Source organism: Mauremys mutica, chromosome 22 (assembly GCF_020497125.1).
Source record: "Mauremys mutica isolate MM-2020 ecotype Southern chromosome 22, ASM2049712v1, whole genome shotgun sequence".
Taxonomy (NCBI): domain Eukaryota; kingdom Metazoa; phylum Chordata; order Testudines; family Geoemydidae; genus Mauremys; species Mauremys mutica.
Window position 1 is genome coordinate 2,609,255 of NC_059093.1, and position 19,439 is coordinate 2,628,693.

Here is a 19,439-nt window from a genome sequence, read left to right on the forward strand (position 1 = left end):
AGTTAGGAATAATTCCAGCTGTTGTATTCCTGAAGGGTTAAAATAATTAATTTACTGTATTTAAAGTTTTTACCTTGTTTTCTTTTTGTTTCTTGTTTTGTTCCATTTTCAATTGCTTTATTTTTTGGAGGTTTCTGTAAAAACTATAACTTTTAAAACAAAAAGAGAGAGAGCCGAAGTGAGGAGAGGCGGAGGAGGGGAAGGGGTGTGTGTGTGAAGAGCAACCTAGGAAGATAGCGAGACCTGAGCCAAGAAAGATTAACTCCATCAAGGTTAGTTATCGCAATAGGCAAAGCTTCTGCTACAGTTTTAGATTCAGTAAATTCTGGGGCTGTTGGCAGAGCTGGATACAGAGGAGTTTTAGGAGCTTCATATGGGGGTGGCAAAATTTTCTGAGAGGTACTTGAGTGGGGGGGTAGTGATGGGCTCTACCTTTTCTGTCTTCTCCTCATTATCATCTTTAGGAGAGCCTGGGGCTGCCTGTTTAGCTGCAAACATTGTGCCCCCGTGGAGGACAGAGCACAGATCAAGGGCCTTGCATATCATGCTAAACAGGACGGTGGAAACATCCTCAGAGTATCTGCCAGGGTTAAAGGCACAGTATAGCCTTTTAGAGTTTTGCCCGAGCCAAGGGAACAGATCCATTCTATTTTTGGATTGGTCGAATTTTGGCTAGTAAAAAGGTGAAATTGCAAATGTTGGAACTGTTCAGTTTCATCATCTGCGCGGTCTGCAGCGTGCCACGGGCATGGCCCAGCTTCCTTGCATCCTGTTCGTGACGCCATGTGGATTGCCACGGACTCGCAGGGGCGAAAGAAAAATGCAGGCCTGTTATTTACCAGGCTGCACGTGGCAACAGACTATATTGGTAAGGGATGCAAGGAGAGTGTGGGTCACGATGCAAACTGCAGACACACACACACACACACTAAACTTAATCAATTTAAAAGTTTTATTGGGGATAATTACAAGGGGTAAGGGAGCAGCGGATGATTAGCTAATAGAGTTAATAAAACTTAAAACACACAATGACTAAAATATCTACTAACAATATTTATAAACAAAGATGCAGCATTTAGTAATGACTGATACTTACAAATACAAACCAACGCATAACGACCGGCAAACGTAGAAGCTCTGTTTGAAACACGTGAGCTGAGAGAGAGGCTTCGAGGTGATCAGGCTCGGTTACAGGTATACACAGGATACACGGGTATACACAGAATACACGGGTATACACAGGATTCGTTTTTCTTTCTCCTCTCCCTGCCTGCACATGGCAGGCAGGCCATAAAGTACCCACTATGACATCATAGAAGTGTCATAGGGGACGGGGCCCAAAACCTGTTTGTGTTCGTTTCTGATTGGCACAAGCAAAGTTTACACCATGTAGGGGAGCAGGTGCCTTAAAGTCTGGCTTCGCCCCCAAAAGGTGAGGAAATGCATATTGGTTTAGAATGCGTTCAACACTGAATGACAAAAGAAGAGGCCAGGGCAATACCAGTATGGGCAAGTTTTACAGGATGCAGACAGGAACTCATCTCAACAATCTCTACATGAATTACAAACATTTGTATCATGGAACAGTCTCCAGACTTTGGACAGTCTCCAGACATTCAGAAATGTGTTAAGTGCCTTGAGTCTGCCCTAGAGGTAAAGACTTCTGTGTACCCATGCCCTTTATTTTCTTGCTCTAACCAGTATTTACTGTTCAGAGCTTCCAATAGTAATGGCTTCCTGAATTCATAGCTCAAAATACTGTAGTTGTTACTGCAAAGAAATTGTGTGGAGCCTTGTGCAGAAATTCTTTGGCTCTGTGCTCACTGAGATCTGAGCTAGACCGTTTTGACTGTGGAGTGTGTGTGCTGCTTCTAATATCATAACTTTTCTCAGGATCTGGTATTTTGCCCTCACTATCCTCTTGAGGATAGAGATGGTCCATGTAGCAGTCTGCTGAACACCTGTGTAAAGACATTGCTACTTTCCAACTACTATCTTTCCTGAATAAAAATTGATTAAAAATAATCAAATAGATTTTATTTAAATCTTGATTTAAAAAAAAAATTAAATACTATTTTCTTTTTAAAAATTAAATTTAAATAATGACTTAGGGCCTGAATTTACTATAATCTATGAACATTTCAATTAAATAAAAAAATAATATTCAAGCAGTACATGTTGGCTGCCAAAGTTTTAAAGTTAAGCCACTGAACTGATGGAAGTTACTGGCTAAATATCTGGAATCAGATTGTTGAAGTGCTAAATCAACTTATGACACTATGCAGAGAGAGTATTTTCTTTCAGTTTATTCAACTAGCTCAGTTAAGTGACTAAGTTCATTCAAAGTTAAAAAAACAGTTGGGAGTCGAAAGAGCAAGAAGGGGCCCTTTTCTGTTTTCAATCTATCAATACAAATAAAATGTGAGAGGATTAGCTCTACTAGTTCTAAAATCTTGAAAGACATGGTGATCAGAAACAGTCAATTCAATTCACTAACTACAGATGCTTCCTTATGTTTATCAAAACATGTTTTGCATTTAAAAGTGATTAAACTTTTTAACTAATAAAATAATTTTAAAATGCTGTTTTTGTGCATTTTAATTGCATTCCTATTTATATCCAAATGTAGTTTGCTACAAATGACTACTTAAAAAAATAATAATCAAATAAATAAGAATTCCGTCATTCAATATTTTTAACATAATAAAATGTAAAAAAATAAAAATCTGAACAAATGTGTATTGAGCTATATAGTTGCTTAAATGTGCATAGATATAGTGTAGCCTGCTGGTGAGCAAAAACTACCAAATTTAGTGGCAAGGCTATTTTTAGTTGCATATCAGTGTGTTTTAATTATATCAACCTTTCTTTAGGAAAATAACTAAAAGTATGACTGCAAAACTGTATGATTTAAATCATACATTTCCTGCTTGCTTATTTCAATCATGATTAACACTGGTGATTTAAATTACATAGATTTAAATCAATTCATCCTGCTAAATTCCAAACACCTGTGTGGTTGGCCATCCTATGGTTGAGGAAGGTGCACAATTCCTAATCAGGAGCTTTGCTGAAGAGAGTTGGAAAAATAAAATCTTCTGGCCCCACAGATCTCTGCGTTTGACTATGTAGAATTGAGCATGATGTTAGATGAAAAGTAGAGAGGCCAGCAAGTGGAGAATCTACGAGAGGGCTCTCAGATAGTTCAGGTTACAAGTTTCCCCTCTTTGAGCTTGCTGCTATGCAAACTGAGAGTGTAGAAATGGTAATGACCCAGGGAGTATTTAACAGCATCCCACCCTGACTCTTTAACTTTTCACGTGTCAAATGAATTATTATTTGGGCTTCAGTCACTGAAGACAGACAGGGAAGTCTATCCTAAGGGGACAGAATGCTAACTCCTCCTTTCTGTAGTCTCAGGCTCAAATGCAAAGATTTTTTTTCAAGTGGTTTTTCCACCAACTTCCAGTGTCTTACTGGGAAGTAGTTTTTTTAACTACCAACTAATAACTGCATATGAGAACTCTAAATGGAGGATGCAGGTCTCTGTGGCTGAAAAATCTCTAAATTATTTTAATCTTCCTCTCCAAATACTTAAATTCGGAGACAGTTCCTCTTTGTTGAGTACTGTGTACTTTATGGTAACCAATAGTTAATCATTCAAAGATTTTTCTCATCTGTTCCCCTCATATTCTTTAACATACACATCAATTTAACACAATTGAATGTTGCTCAGAATTTCAATTTCCCTCTTGGGTATCTAGTCAAGTCCTGTGAGGCCTCCAGTGCTCTGTCTAACCCAGAATAATGAGAATAATCCTGTCAATCATAGTAGCAGATACTACAATAATTGAAATAGAATAATAACTAAATGTGCAACTGGTAACGGCGTACCACTTTGTCTTTGCCCTTTGAGATTGTAAACTCTTTGGGTAGGGACTCTGGTTGTGTGTGTGTGTGTGTGCATCTTGTGATGGGTTCCCCCCAGGGTGCCAACTGGAACTGGGGTACCACTGAGCCCTCTGACCCACCAGCTTGGGCTCCCTCTCACGCTGTGCTGCTGTGACATGCTGCAGACCTGCTCCTGGTCCTACACTTCCACCAGCATTCACACAGGGAGGGACACACCCAGCAGCAATTACATGCAGACTCTGACCAGTCACTGCATAAACTAACAGTAGAGAAGCTACAGCCAAAATAACCACCAGCTTCCAGGCCTAGGACCCTAGAGATGTACTGTCCTGGCCTGGTCCAAACCGCAGCCAGTATGAATTGATTATCCAGTTCGCCTCCCCTTCAATGTGGAGAGGAAATGCAACAAGCCTGTGTTAAACCACGCTGAAATCCCCCCACCCTCCCCCAGCACTTCACTTAAGGGCATACGGTGTTTAAATTAAAACATAAAACAACTTTTATTAACTACAAAAGATAGATGTTAAGTGATTATAAGGGATAGGAAACAGATCAAAGCAGATTACCCAGCAAATAGACAAAAAATGCAAACTAAGCGTAACATACTAGATGGACTATGAATTAGTAGTTTCTGACCCTGAGTGATGGTACAAGCAGATTCTCAGGACCTACACTGCACTTAGTTTGCAGCTTGGAATCCCCAGGTTTTAAATACACAGGCTAGAAATCCCTTTAGCCTGGGTCCAGCACTTCCCCCAGTTCAGTCTTTTGTTCCTTAGGTGTATCCAGGAGTTTTCTTATGTGGGGAGTGAAGAACAAGAGATGATGTCACTCCCTGCCTTACATAGCTTTAGCATATAGCGGAACTCTTTGTTCCCAGACCAGTGTGTGGAAAAATACAGACACCCCAATATGGAGTCCAGAGTCATGTGGCCTGGTCACATGCCCTTGTAGAGTCCTAGCAGGCATTACTTACAGGCTGTCTGGAGCATTCTCAGGAAGGGTCACCAGGTGGGGGATCAGCTTCTCCTAAGGCCTATTGTTTTCCCCAATGGCTCATTACTCTAAATAGGCCTTTCCCAACCAGCTGTCTAGACTGAAAGCATCTTGCCTAGTGCATGTCACCCAGGTGTAACTACATTTGAAATACAGATATAGTCAATATTCATAACTTCAGATACAAAAATGATACATGCATGCAAATAGGATAATCATATTCAGCAAATCATAACTTTTCCAAGGACACCTCACATGACCCACCTTATAGAAAATGCATCATAATTATGCTATAATCATATCATAATATCACTATGAAGAATAGGGTGTAGTGTCACACCCTGCTATGGGTGAAGTTAAACCAATAGCACTTCTGTTTGGGAATAGTATAGTGCCCATTATGCACACTTATGTAGGATAATTATGACCATAATATGAGACTTCTATATTTAGTACAAATATGCACCTGTGCAGCTGTCCAAGTAGGCATCACATTTCTAAATAGCAAGTACACATGTTTTGATGAACATCACTGTAATTGTCATTAGAAAGCAAGAGTCTAGTAATGAAGCTGTGAGATTTCTTTAACTGGTAGTGAATTAACATTTGCTATTTTAAAATCCTCCCCAGGAACTTTTCCAATAAATGTTGGAAAAAGCACAGCATATCCTTTCAGGTCCCCAGCCCTGCGCTGTTAGTTGCTGACATAGGGTTGCATGTAATCCTCTGACTTCCCATTTCTTTGCTTTCCTTTACTGGAAGAGGTTATAGCACTAACTCAGCATTTGCTATTAGCTGATTCATGAGCTCATCTCTTTGCAATCATAGTGGGTTATTTTCTTCACTCTCATATTCTGGCCTGCCTTTCTCCTACACTGTGTCTGATATGGACTAGCTTTTAAAGCGAATGCCCCCCTCCCTTTTTGTTGTTGTTGTTCCTCTGTATTGTTCAATGTTTTGTGCCTGAATGACAATGGAAGAGGGTTTTAATTTGTTGTAAACCTTGTCTTCCAGTGGAGAGATGCATGCGTATAAAGTGATAGCTGACATTTTAAAGACAGAGCCATTAAAGCATAGTTGCATTAGCAGACCACGCTTGTGTGTGGAATAGTGAATTGGTTCTGTTTTCAAGGCAGCTGTTTTTGATGATGAAACAATCACTCAGTACGATCTTTGGTCTGTTTGCCTTCTGAGATATCCTCTGAGCACTGTAGGAGCACAAACATTCTTAGTAACACAACAGTTCAAAAGTAGAAGTTGTATGTGCTTCTGAAATTTATTGCAGCATTTTGCCTCAGTTACTACATCCCTGCCAGCTCATTGCAGTGCAATAGGTTTGAAAGAATGAAAAACCCAATAATGACGTTCAGACCTGACCTACTTTGGGAAATTATGGGTCAAAAAAGAGCAATTTAAATGTTTCTGGCTGTTTACTTGGTAATGATGACGGTGGTTTTTGGAAGCTTGGAAAGGAGAAAGCAAGAGTTAGCCAAAGCCTGCAGTCTCAAGGACTGCTCTTTAAAAAGGAAAATGTTTGGGATGCAATTTAACTTTCTGCTCAATATTTCCATTTCATCTTCATTACACAGCCACTAATATGCACATAAGGTTACATCCTTGTCCCATTAAAGTCAATGGGATCAGGTGTTTTAGCAGTTAATTTGCAGACCCTGAGCCCATCTCCTGGCACGATGACAGATACCAAGAAGAGTGTTTTCAATGCTTGATTGCATAGTAACTGGCTCAATTAAGGTCTTCTGAAGTCTGTCAGGAATAGTTGAGATGGCACCATCACTTTTTATTTCACTATTGTCTGTTCCTTTAGCACTATGTAGATAGCTTGACTGTTGATTTCAAAATCAGTTTAAGCTTTCACTAGGAGGAGCTGTTCCTCTCCTGGGTTATCTGTTAAGTGTCCCCCGCTTTCCTCTGTCTATGTTCAGGTACTGCTGTTCCTTACTCCTTATCCTGGCACGCTGTGCTCCCCTTTCCATGTTCCTTCTGGCTGCTGTCCCACCTGATTTTGCAGCTGTCTCTTCTTCTATATGCAGGTTCATCAGGCTGTCTCCACTGCTTCCTGCCTCTCTGTTTGCTTGAAGAAAGCGGGTTTTGTATTACTACTTATTCTCTCTTCTGTGCCACTGCTGCCACACTTCCAGTCCTTGGCTCACTTAGTACCTGTTCTTGTACCATAATGAAGTCTGACCAGAGTAGTGTTGAGGCCTTAAAACATATGTAATGGAAATTCTGTGCCTTTTTTTTTATTTTTTTATTTTTTTTAAGTGCCAAGCCTTTCAGAGTTGTTTTATTCTGAGGAGCATGGCTGCTTTAAAGCCTTCCTGCCTGTAGCTAAGTCTTTATATTTTGGGAGCTGTCTCAACAGCTATGAGAACTATCTGAGCACTGTGCTATTTGTGAGTACAATGGCAGAGCACTTAGCATTGAGCAGTCCAAGACTTTGTCACCTATGCTCTTAAAAATGAGTCCTGCTGGATCAGTCTTTGGTTTTTAAATGCAAGGCTGATTCTGAGCGTTATAAGTTGGAAGAGTATTTTGCCTTCACTGTGCCATAGAGATAACACTGCAGTGACAGATTCCTTGGATGCAAGGCAGGCAGTTATAAGACCCAAAGGCTTTGGGAGGCCCCAGAAGCTTGGTTTTAACCATAGGGTCAAAGGGTTGCTCATACTGGATTGCATTAGGTCATACAAACTGAGGGGACTAAGAGCTGAAGCACTTCTGAATACAATGCTGCTGCTGCATTAGGTTGGTGGCCCCAAGAGTTAATATCTCTGTTAACATTCCATGGTTGCTTGTTCTGCCATGAGACTTGCACTGAAAACGTTAAGTGGCTGTAGTTTTTCTCCGTTATGATTTAATGTTCAGCGCAGTAAGTGATGATGTCAATATCAGTGATAAGGGAACATTTTTTCTGGGCTTCTCCATGTAGCATTTCAGTGCCTCTCCCTTGGTAGCCTTGCAGTCTATTTTTCCTTTAATAATGTTTTGTAGTTGAAATTTCCATGCTTTTTGCCAGGCAAATTCACAAACTCTTGATATGGCTCTAGAATCCAAAAAATAGAGAGCACAATTCAATCGAAAACCACCCTGAAACCCCCTGTTTTTGTCTGTTGAGAGGAAGACCCCAAAGTGCAATTCTCAGTTTGAAGAGGTATCTTCTTCACCTAAATTGTTGTCTCGAGCTTAAATAACCTATTTCTCAAATTACTAGGTTAAATTTTAGTCTGCTCCAAGGGAGTGAGAAAACACTTAAATGTTTTAGAAATTGAAGGAACATGTACGCTGTGAGCTGGCATGGTTTTTATAATCTGTAAGCTTGATTAGCTTTTGATGATGGAATTGTTAATTGTTCAGATTTTTGTTTGTGTTTCACTTTTTAAGAAATGGTTTTGTTCCGCTTCTAATTGTAGTCTGATTTACACTTCATTTAATGTACTCCCCACATACTGTACATGGTAACAGAAGGTCTGAGGGTGGGTGCTCGCCAGCTTTCAGCACACTGTATAGGGCTCCTGAGGAGTTCTCTTTCCAGATAAGTAAAGGAATATTGTGGAAGTCTTATTACTTCTGGCTCCTTCACCATGAATGTTCCTTTCTTTTGCAGTGTGAAACCTGAGTTGCCCACACTTCTTCTGATGCTCATTATCAATGTGGGGCTACTTTTGTCTTTGAAGCTAAAATAGAAATTCAATGCAGGTGAAGAAGCTGGGTTATCAGCAGTGGAAACTGATGTGCTGTCTCCACAGAGTAGGTACTTTACAGCATAAGCAGCAGCAGTGTAAGCTTCCTCACATTGCTTAGCCTGTGCATCTCAACTTTGTCCTGGAAGGTGCTCCTCTAAGAATAGAGATGTAGTTTATCCTGAGACTGCCAGCAGGAACATTGATTGTGTGTGTGTGTTTGTGAGAGATGTGAATACTTGTTTATTGAGAACTAGGCTGATAGTGCCAACTCCTTTCATAAGCCTTCAAACTGCTGTGAAATAGTAACTAATGAAGGTCACTACAGAACTTAAACTACATTTTTGTCAGTGATGGGTGGCTCGGTAGGCAGTGGGTTATGTTTTGCACACAGCTAGTCTATCTGAAAATATGCTTGAATTATCCTATCCTCCATCTTCACCTTTCCCACCTGTAGCATCTGTTAATGAACTAAGATAGGATATGTTTAGGACAGGGAGTGTCTCTTTACTACAAGTTTGTATGATGAGGCCCTGATCCTGATTAAGACCTCTTTGTGCAAATATCATACACGTAAGTAATGCCTCCATATCCCACTACAAATCACCTGAGGCATCCCATGCAAACATTAATATGCTCTTGCAGTATAGCTCACTAAAAGCTGAGAGTAAAGTCTATGGTGTTGAAGTAGTTGTGGGAAGGTGAAAGGCAACGAGGCACAGCAAAGCCTCTTGGTTTGATCAGTGAGTGTTCTTTTATTGTTGGGAGCTTTTAAAATCTCTCTAGTTTCTCTCTCTGGCTGAATCACATCCCCCCTGGCTTATTATGTAATCTGTAGGAAGGCTGAACCTGTGAGTACTGTTAGGACAACCAGGTAAGATTTTCAAGAAGTGCTTAAGTGACTTAGCCTAATTCCTGTTAGGCTGCTAGGTCACTTACACACTTCTTTAAATCTTGCCCACTACCTGTTCTCCAGCCAGAGTAAGAATGTAGTTCAGTGCCATGCCAGGGTATTAGAACGTCATGGAGAAGTCAGTTAATCACCCACTTGAACACTTCATTATGCAGCTCATGAAATGAACAGGCACTCATTAGGGAAATAAAATTTGTTCCTAACCTCCAGTATAGATGCAGCTAGGTTGATGGCAGAATGCTCTCAACCTAGCTACCATGGCTTTAAGGAGCTGGAGGTCCTTAAGCAATGGAAAAACCCTTTGCGTTGCTGTAGGAAGTGTCTACACTACTTTGTCATTCTGAAGGAGGGTAGCATTTGTTTCAGTTGTTTCCCTGTGACTAGGCCTTGGAGGAAGTCAGCTTGGCTGATGTGGTCAGAGCCAGTTTTACTGTGGTGAAAACCTGAATCATCTATAATGAGGAAGGAGACACGGCTGCCGGGAAATGCCAGCATGGGGAAAATAACTTTATTTGTGTCTTGGAAAATGCTCTTAAGCCCCCAAATATCAGAGGGGTAGCCGTGTTAGTCTGTTTCCACAAAAACAGCCAGGAGTCCGGTGATACCTTAAAGACTAACAGATTTATTTGGGCATACGCTTTTGTGGGTTAAAAACCCACTTCTTCAGATGCATGGAGTGAAAATTACAGATGCAGGCATAAATATACTGACACATGAAGAGAAGGGGAGTTACCTTACAAGTCATCTGTCAGTATATTTATGCCTGCATCTGTAATTTTCACTCCATGCATCTGAAGAAGTGGGTTTTTAACCCACAAAAGCGTATGCCCAAATAAATCTGTTAGTCTTTAAGGTGTCACCGGACTCTTCGTTGTTTAAGCCCCCAACTTCCCCCTTGCCCTTCTTGCTTCCATGCTGAGTGATAACCCAGAAATTTCCCATTACCAACTTAACCCGCATTGCCTCTTGCCAGCTCCTAGGGAGGCGCTGTGTTTTCTGGGTCTGTAGCACAGGTAACTTCCCCCAGACTTTTCCCAAGAGACAACGATCTTCTTATATTATTACCTCTGGTACCCAAAGCATTTGTCTGTGCAGACCCTTTATTTAGAAAGTGCCAAGTCTCTTGTTTAAGGTGAATGTGTTGGTCTGTTCAAGGGCTTTTCCATTGGATTAAACTTTGAGTACAAGCATTTAAATTATAGCTCTTTTGACTTGAAAGTGTGACACTCTCACCAACAGACGTTGGTCCAATAAGAGAGATTACCTCACCCCCTTCTCTTGCTAGTATCCTGGAACTGCACTGCTACAACAGCGCTGCATAGCTCTTCTAGCTGGTATTTTTCTATGTCCTCATTGTGACAGCAATTATTTTTTGTGGTTGATATATTTTTATTAAAGATAGTGTATTAAGCCCACAGCAGTGCAGTTGGATAATGAGTTCATATCTCACACGTACTGTCGTGTAATGTAGCCACCCAAATCCTAATGTAATCAGTCAGATGTCAGAAAGGAGAGCGTAATAATTCAGTTATTCTTGTTTGAGACACTGACCAAAATATACTATCTGTATCTGTCTTGCATTGGGCCATGAAATGTCCACCAGCTTAACACAGCTGTGCCATATGGCTTTATCAGATTCCCTAAAGCAGATATATAGCTTCTGAAATGTGACTTTAAAAAACATAAAGCTGCTCAGGAATATTCTACCTGTTCCCATGTACAGTGCTGTCCTTTTAAACCTCTGATAGCTCTCAGTGCCATCTTCACTGCTCCTATCTGAAGAAAGTCCCTCTCCCCCTCCCCTCTTTTTTAAGCTTTACAAAAGCTTGTTCTTACTGGGAAAATCCTCTCAGCGAAAAGAATGCGATTGTGAGATCTTTGAGTCCCATGTGACTCCTTTAGCTTTCCAGTCTGCCATTCAGCGCTGTCCTCTTAACCACATATTGTAGGCTTATCAAAAGTGTAACTAATGAAAATCTGCACTGCTCACATATTTGCTGCACAACGGAGGTTACTCTTCTGAAGAATGCTGCAAGCCTAGAACATGACAGCAGCAATTTGTCACCTCATTAATCACAGCTTGTTAGTGCCCTGCAATTTTAGGAAGTGGAGAAAGGGCCTAATTTTTTTGCCATTTCACCCTGTCCCTCAGCTCTAACTCAGTTTCAGGCAGCTGCATCTAATCCCAGTCACCAGATTGGTTTGCTGGATATAGTCATTTCTAGCAGGAGTGACTTTTGAAACCAGAGCTGGAATTTTTCGTGTGTGTGACAGACTTGCCATTCCCATGTGACCCTGAGACCTCAGAATCTGCCAACAGCTTGCCCTGGGTTGTCTGCCATTTTTACTGTAGTAGACACCCCAGTGACTCTAGGGCATTACTTCAGATTTTAAAATAGTGCGGTTGTGTACAGTAAATAACCTGGTACCTAGTCAAGAGAGACTCCGCCACCCCACCTGGGCTTCCCAGCGATCCAGTGCTGTGATGCTTATAGATAAAGCACTTACTCTTTTATTCTTTGAAATCCGTAACTTCAAAACTTGGGAGTCTATCAGATTGTCAGGAGCAACCCTTAATAAAACTGTGTCCTGAGTGCCAGGCTGCAGTTCAGATCTCCGGACTGTGCTTTGAGTCAGGAGAGGAGCTTTACAAAACTTCATAACAAAAGCAAACCTTGTTCGAGGTGTATGAACCTTTTGGTGAACTGGACAGGTTTGTTCAGTCTTGGTCATTTCTCACTATATTAACTTTTCTCCCCACAACAGTCCCCGTAGAGACTGAGGGGAGATGATCTCCTCCTGGGCTTGTCAGCGTGAAGGTAGCTGGCCGGCCCACTGGGCTATCTTAATTCTAGGGAATGGGCAGAGGGCATTGTGCTGTCTATCCCGTCCTTCTGAACCCTGAAACTACAGCACCAGATGAGATCTTTAGGAAGGTGTGGTAGAAGTTCAGACTTTGAGGATATGGAGGTGTGGTGGGTGCAATTACTACAAAACTGACTGGCTTTAACCAATAATATTTTTAAGCAGAAAACTGTAATCTGTATATTTTATTTGAGGAACTTTAAAAATGTACACTTGAAATTTCTATTCCACAATAGAGTAGAAAACTGACCAGTCAACCCCACACTGGAAGTACGCAATCAGGCAGCAGCAGAGGACCACCCCCCACACACACACCAAAAAAAAAAAAAAGTGAATACAGTACAGTGCTGTTAAATGTAAACTACTAAAAAAATTAAAGGGAAAGCAGCCTTTTTCTTCTGCATAGTAAAGTTTCAAAGCTGTATTAAGTCAATGTTCAGTTGTAAACTTTTGAAAGAACCACCATAACGTTTTGTTCAGAGTTACAAACATTTCAGAGTTACAAACAACCTCTATTCCCAAGACGTTCATAACTCTGAGGGTCTACTGTATATGGAACCGTAAAGTAGTTTTGGTGGAGGGTAAGTTTTCATAACTGAGGGAAGAAAAGGTTTAGGGAACATCCAAGTGATTGGCTGAGTTAACGTTTTGCTAATTATTATTATGTTTACATAACATTTGGGGGATGGATAGCTCAGTGGTTTGAGCATTGGCCTGCTAAACCCAGGGTTGTGAGTTCAATCCTTGAGGGGGCCACTTAGGGATCTGGGGGAAAAAACCAGTACTTGGTCCTGCTAGTGAAGGCAGGGGGCTGGACTCGATGACCTTTCAAGGTCCGTTCTAGGAAATAGGATATCTCCATTAATTTTTTTATTTTAATTTTATTTCATCTGCCATTTTGTTAATAATAATAATAATGTTGATAAATGCAAAGTAATGCACATTGGAAAACATAATCCCAACTATACATATACAATGATGGGATCTAAATTAGCTGTTACTACTCAAGAAACCGGGTAGCCGTGTTAGTCTGTATCCACAAAAACAACAAGGAGTCCAGTGGCAGCTTAAAGACTAACAGATTTATTTGAGTATAAGCTTTTGTGCGTAAAAACCCACTTCTTCAGATGCATGGAGTGAAAATTACTGAAGAACTAAAATTCATTTGCAAATTTGACGCCATTAATTTGAGCTTGAATAGGGACTGGGAGTGGCTGGCTCATTACAAAAGCAGCTTTCCCTCTCCTGGAATTGACACCTTCTCATCAGTTATTGGGAGTGGACTACATTCACCCTGATCAAATTGGCCCTGTCAACACTGGCTCTCCACTTGTGAGGTAACTCCCTTCTCTTCATGTGTCAGTATCTAATGCCTGCATCTGTAATTTTCACTCCATGCATCTGAAGAAGTGGGTTTTTACCCACGAAAGCTTATGCCCAAATAAACCTGTTAGTCTTTAAGGTGCCACCGCACTCCTTGTCAGTCAAGAAAGAGATCTTGGAGTCATTGTGGATAGTTCTCTGAAATCATCCACTCAATGTGCAGCGGCAGTCAAAAAAGCAAACAGAATGTTGGGAATCATCAAGAAAAGTGATGGATAAGACAGAAAATATCACATTGCCTCTATATAAATCCCATGATAGACCCACACCTTGAATACTGCATGTGGATGTGGTCGCCGCATCTCAAAAAAAGATATATTGGAATTGGAAAAGGTTCAGAAAAGGGCAACAAAATGAGTAGAGGTATAGAACGACTTCCATATGAGGAGAGATTAATAAGACTGGGTCTTTTCAGCTTGGAAAAGAGGCAACTAAGGGGGGATATGATAGAGATCTATGAAATCACGAGTGGTATTGAGAAAGTAAATGAAGTGTTGTTTACTCCTTCTCATAATACAAGAACAAGGGGCCACCCAATGAAATTAATAGGTAGTAGGTTTAAAACAAACACAAGAAAGTATTTTTTCGTGCAACACACTGTCAGGAGAGCTGGCTGTATTTTAAAGAATCCTTATTGAGATTGCAGGAAAAAACCATCCTGATGTGTAGAAAGAATAGTAAATATGGCAGGCGACCAGGTTGGCTTAACAGTGAAATCCTTGCTGATCTTAAACACAAAAAAAGAAGCTTACAAGAAGTGGAAGATTGGACAAATCACCAGGGAGGAGTATAAAAATATTGCTCAGGCATGCAGGAGTGAAATCAGGAAGGCCAAATCACACTTGGAGTTGCAGGTAGCAAGAGATGTTAAGAGTAACAAGAAGGGGTTCTTCAGGTACGTTAGCAACAAGAAGAAAGTCAAGGAAAGTGTGGGCCCCTTACTGAATGAGGGAGGCAACCTAGTGACAGAGGATGTAGAAAAAGCTAATGTACTCAATGCTTTTTTTGCCTCGGTCTTCACAAACAAGGTCAGCTCCCAGACTGCTGCACTGGGCAGCACAGCATGGGCAGAAGGTGACCAGCCCTCTGTGGAGAAAGAAGTGGTTCGGGACTATTTAGAGAAACTGGATGAGCACAAGTCCATGGGGCCGGATGTGCTGCATTCGAGGGTGCTAAAGGAGTTGGCGGATGTGATTGCAGAGCCATTGGCCATTATCTTTGAAAACTCATGGCGATCGCGGGAGGTCCCGGATGACTGGAAAAAGGCTACTGTAGTGCCCATCTTTTAAAAAGGGAAGGAGGAGGATCCGGGAAACTACAGGCCAGTCAGCCTCACCTCAGTCCCTGGAACAATCATGGAGCAGGTCCTCAAGGAATCAATTCTGAAGCACTTAGAGGAGAGGAAAGTGATCAGGAACAGTCAGCATGGATTCACCAAGGGCAAGTCATGCCTGACTAACCTAATTGCCTTCTATGAGGAGATAACTGGGTCTGGGGAATTAGGGGAAAGCAGTGGATGTGTTATTCCTTGACTTTAGCAAAGCTTTTGATACGGTCTCCCACAGTATTCTTATAGACTAACAGACGTTTTGGAGCATGCTCCAAAACGTCTGTTAGTCTATAAGGTGCCACAGGATTCTTTGCTGCTTTTACAGATCCAGACTAACACGGCTACCCCTCTGATACACAGTATTCTTGCCAGCAAGTTAAAGAAGTATGGGCTGGATGAATGGACTGGATAAGGTGGATAGAAAGCTGGCTAGATCGTCGGGCTCAATGGGTAGTGATCAACGGTTCCATGTCTAGTTGGCAGCCGGCTTCAAGCGGAGTGCCCCAAGGGTCGGTCCTGGGGCCGGTTTTGTTCAATATCTTCATTAATGATCTGGAGGATGGCGTGGACTGCACTCTCAGCAAGTTTGCAGATGACACGAAACTGGGAGGAGTGGTAGATACGCTGGAGGGTAGGGATATGATACAGAGTGACCTAGACAAGTTAGAGGACTGGGCCAAAAGAAACCTGCTGAGGTTCAGCAAGGACAAATGTAGAGTCCTTCACTTAGGACGGAAGAATCCCATTCACTGTTACAGACTAGGGACCAAATGGCTAGGAATCAGTTCTGCAGAAAAGGACTTAGGGGTTACAGTGGACAAGAAGCTGGATAGGAGTCAACAGTGTGCCCTTATTGCCAAGAAGGCTAACGGCATTTTGGGCCATATAAGTAGGGGCATTGCCAGCAGATCAAGGGATGTGATCATTCCCCTCTATTCGACATTGGTGAGGCCTCATCTGGAGTACTGTGTCCAGTTTTGGGCCCCACACTACAAGAAGAATGTGGAAAAATTGGAAAGAGTCCAGCGGAGAGCAACAAAAATGATTAGGGGGCTGGAGCACATGACTTATGAGGAGAGGCCAAGGGAACTGGGATTGTTTAGTCTGCAGAAGAGAAGAATGAGGGGGGATTTGACAGCTGCTTTCAACTACCTGAAAGGGGGTTCCAAAGAGGATGGATCTAGACTGTTCTCAGTGTTACCTGATGACAGAACAAGGAGCAATGGTCTCAAGTTGCAGAGGGGGAGGTTTAGGTTGGATATTAGGAAAAACTTTTTCACTAGGAGGGTGGTGAAGCACTGGAATGGGTTCCCTAGGGAGGTGGTGGAATCTCCTTCCTTAGAGGTTTTTAAGGTCAGGCTTGACAAAGCTGGGATGATTTAGTTGGGGGTTGGTCCTGCTTTGAGCAGGGGTTTGGACTAGATACCTCCTGAGGTCCCTTCCAACCCTGAGATTCTGTGATTCTATGAACTTCTGGAACTCCTTGCCAGAGGATGTTGTGAAGGCCAGTAGTATAACAGGGTTCAAAAGGGAGCTAGATAGATTCATGGAAAATAGGTCCATCGATGGCTATTAGCCAGGATGGGCAGGAATGGTGTCCCTTGCCTCTGTTTGCCAGAAGCTGGGATTGAGCGACAGGGGATGGATCACTTGAAGATAACCTGTCTGTTCATTCCCTTTGGGGCACCTGGCATTGGCCACTGTCAGAGTACAGGATACTGGGCTTGATGGACCTTTGGTCTGACCCACTATGGCAGTTCTTAAATTCTTATGATTGTTTACTGTTAATTATAGTTCATTAGCTGAGCAGTGACAATGTGCTTGCTGCTGTACAGGACACACAGACATGTTCCTGCCTGGTGGAGCTTACAGTCTGACCCCTGTTCTCCGGGGGTATTTCGGATTCTCCTCTTCATCTGACTGTTCTTTCTCTTTTGAAAAGTGCTTTTCCTATGACAGAGCAAGTGTTCAATTCCAAGGTAGCAAATGTCTTCTGTTAGGCATGTTCTTTAGTGTTTTAAGCCTTATGTTTACATGCCTGTTTACAGTTTGCTATGGTAACATTCAGTTCCACATGAAATATGAGTCTGTTGCATTCAAGGTGCGAATGCCAGAGTAAAGCCCTTAACTCATGTAGCCTGTAGTGCTACATGGATGTGAAATTTCATGCACACTAATCCCATAGCTATTCAGCTAGCAGTTATTTATCCTGATTCAAGGATCCTAAGTAACTATGAAACACATTCTCAGTGTGTTTTTACATTTTACCTCTGTTTTCCCCTTTCAAAAGCAGCCACTGCCCCCAGGACCTTTTTGCTTTTAAAACAGAGCTATTAGGGGTGATATCACTGGTTGCTAACTAGTATTGTGCATGCAATTATAGAACTGTTGTGTAATGCTAAGACTTAAACGATATACCTCTTGTAGGTCTGTAGCTGTTTTGGGAAAGGATCCGGGTGAGCTTTCTCTAACAACAAATAAAGTTGTTCTATCTTGTGTAGCTGTGCTCATGGGACTCAAGACTATCTTACTGATGGAATGCAGATTTTGAAAGAGCCTGCAACCCATTCCTCTCTTCCCCTCTCTCCACAACTGATAGCAGCATTTGGTAGGAATATGCAACTCATAATGTGATGGGTATCTTGTTCTCTGGCTTCCCAGATTACTTCCAAAGAGTGAAGATGTGTTTCAGATCTCGTGCCAGTGCGGTTTCTTTGTCCATTGACATGGCATGTCCCAGTATGTGAAACACTTGCCCTTTAAGTGAATGTTGTAGTCTTCTACAAACAAGCTGTTATATAGTTGGGATTTCCAGTTTCTCCTGTTCACTGTTTCTGATTGTTTTTAATGTAGTTAGGTAAATCACATCTCCCCGAACTAGCACTTTTGTGTGGTTTTAACATTTTTTATAAAATATTGAAATGAAATCCAAAGTGGGGCCTCTTGGTATCTTGCTACTCCCTGTTCTGACTGCCTCCCAGCAGGGAAATCCATTGGGCTTTCTGAAGCCCTATCATCCCAGGGATGAGTTTCTGGCCCAAATGAGGAATCTGCAGAGAATTTTCAGTATTGCAAAAAACGTGACATTTGGTCTGCTGTACGGCTGTGGTCTGGTTTTTAATCAAACCTCAGGAACATCATCACAAGGGTGTTGCTATGTGTGTTTCCATGCCACTCTGACTTGGTGGCTTATGGTATATACCCTTCCTTGACATTGGCTGTCTTTATAAATAACACTATAGCAAATCAAAGAAATACCACCACAGAACGTTGTATTGTGGTTCTTTTCTAGTGTGAAACGCCAGCTCTAAACAAGAAAATTTGCTGGTGGATCCCCAAACCATGGACTCATTTTAGCTCATCACCTGTTGGCACACTGTAGCTGTCACTCTTGCATTGTCAAGTGTCCTGGTTATTTTTTTAGTAGGGGTGGGGTTTTGGTTAGTGTGGACCATGCATATTTTGTGTGTGGATGTGTGCTGCGGAGGGTTTTGACTTACAGCGTTGCCACAGATGCCCGCAGCATGTGTCGGTAGTATTCCTTTCTGTCTTTGAGAGCAGACTCCATTTTGCTTACCCTTTTATTGTGGCATGGTTTGTGGATAGCGATGCAGTGAGAGTTAGCTTTTCTCCCTTCAGACTGTAGCAGCATGCAGCTGCTCAAACAGTTTGTAGAACAGACGTCTGTCCTTATCCAGGTGCTTTCAATTAAACAGTCTGTTTCCATGTATGATGGACACACATTGCTCTCATCCGATCAAAGCCCAGTCTCTTTACTGGCACACTTTAAAAGAGCTTTTTAATTTTTCCAGTGTAGCTCAATATTTTAAAAACATAGTTCAAAATTGGGAAAATGCAGTGTTACTTTTCAGGAAGTGCCTGCCTATTTCAGTTCCTTGGCATATTTGTGTAGCCAGCACTATACCCGTGTAGGGTTTCCACAGGCAAATCCTGTGAGGATTAGAGGGGAAATGTTTCATCATGGGTATCTTCTTCGGCTTCAGACAGTAGACCTGACTCTTGTCTCTGATCTGAACCTTGAGTCTGATGTGCTCTACCTCCATATGTTACTGCTGGATCAGATAAGTAGAAAGGAGGTCAAGAAAAGAAACACTTCTTCTGTATGTATAGATAAGCATGGCACTTTTTAGAAGACACTTTACTCTGGCATTCAAAAAATTGACTTTGTTTTTCACGTAATCACTTTTTTTATTGTTTAAAAATAGCTTCTGACTTTTTAATGAGCACCTATTAAAAAGCCAGGCATGAGATTAAACAGGTTTTCATCGCAAACTAAATGTTTCTCCAGCTAAGCAGAAATCATATCCATCTTTTAGAA

General features: G+C 41.6%; 1 protein-coding gene across 8 annotated transcripts in view; it reads left to right on the forward strand.

Annotated features, from left to right (window-relative positions):
- Nucleotides 1-19,439, forward strand: part of SIK3 (SIK family kinase 3) — a 147,806-nt gene that overhangs the window by 62,730 nt on the left and 65,637 nt on the right. Inside the window, exons 1-2 of one of the 8 annotated variants that reach the window (XM_044996854.1) lie at nt 1,385-1,432; nt 8,534-8,676. The exons of 6 other annotated variants lie outside the window; for them this stretch is intronic. In XM_044996854.1, coding sequence (XP_044852789.1) covers nt 8,620-8,676 — 57 coding nt within the window. In that variant the 5' untranslated portion in view covers nt 1,385-1,432; nt 8,534-8,619. Of the gene's footprint in view, nt 1-1,372; nt 1,433-8,533; nt 8,677-19,439 lie in introns of those variants that run through there. One more of the 8 variants, XM_044996860.1, reaches the window with a different exon arrangement.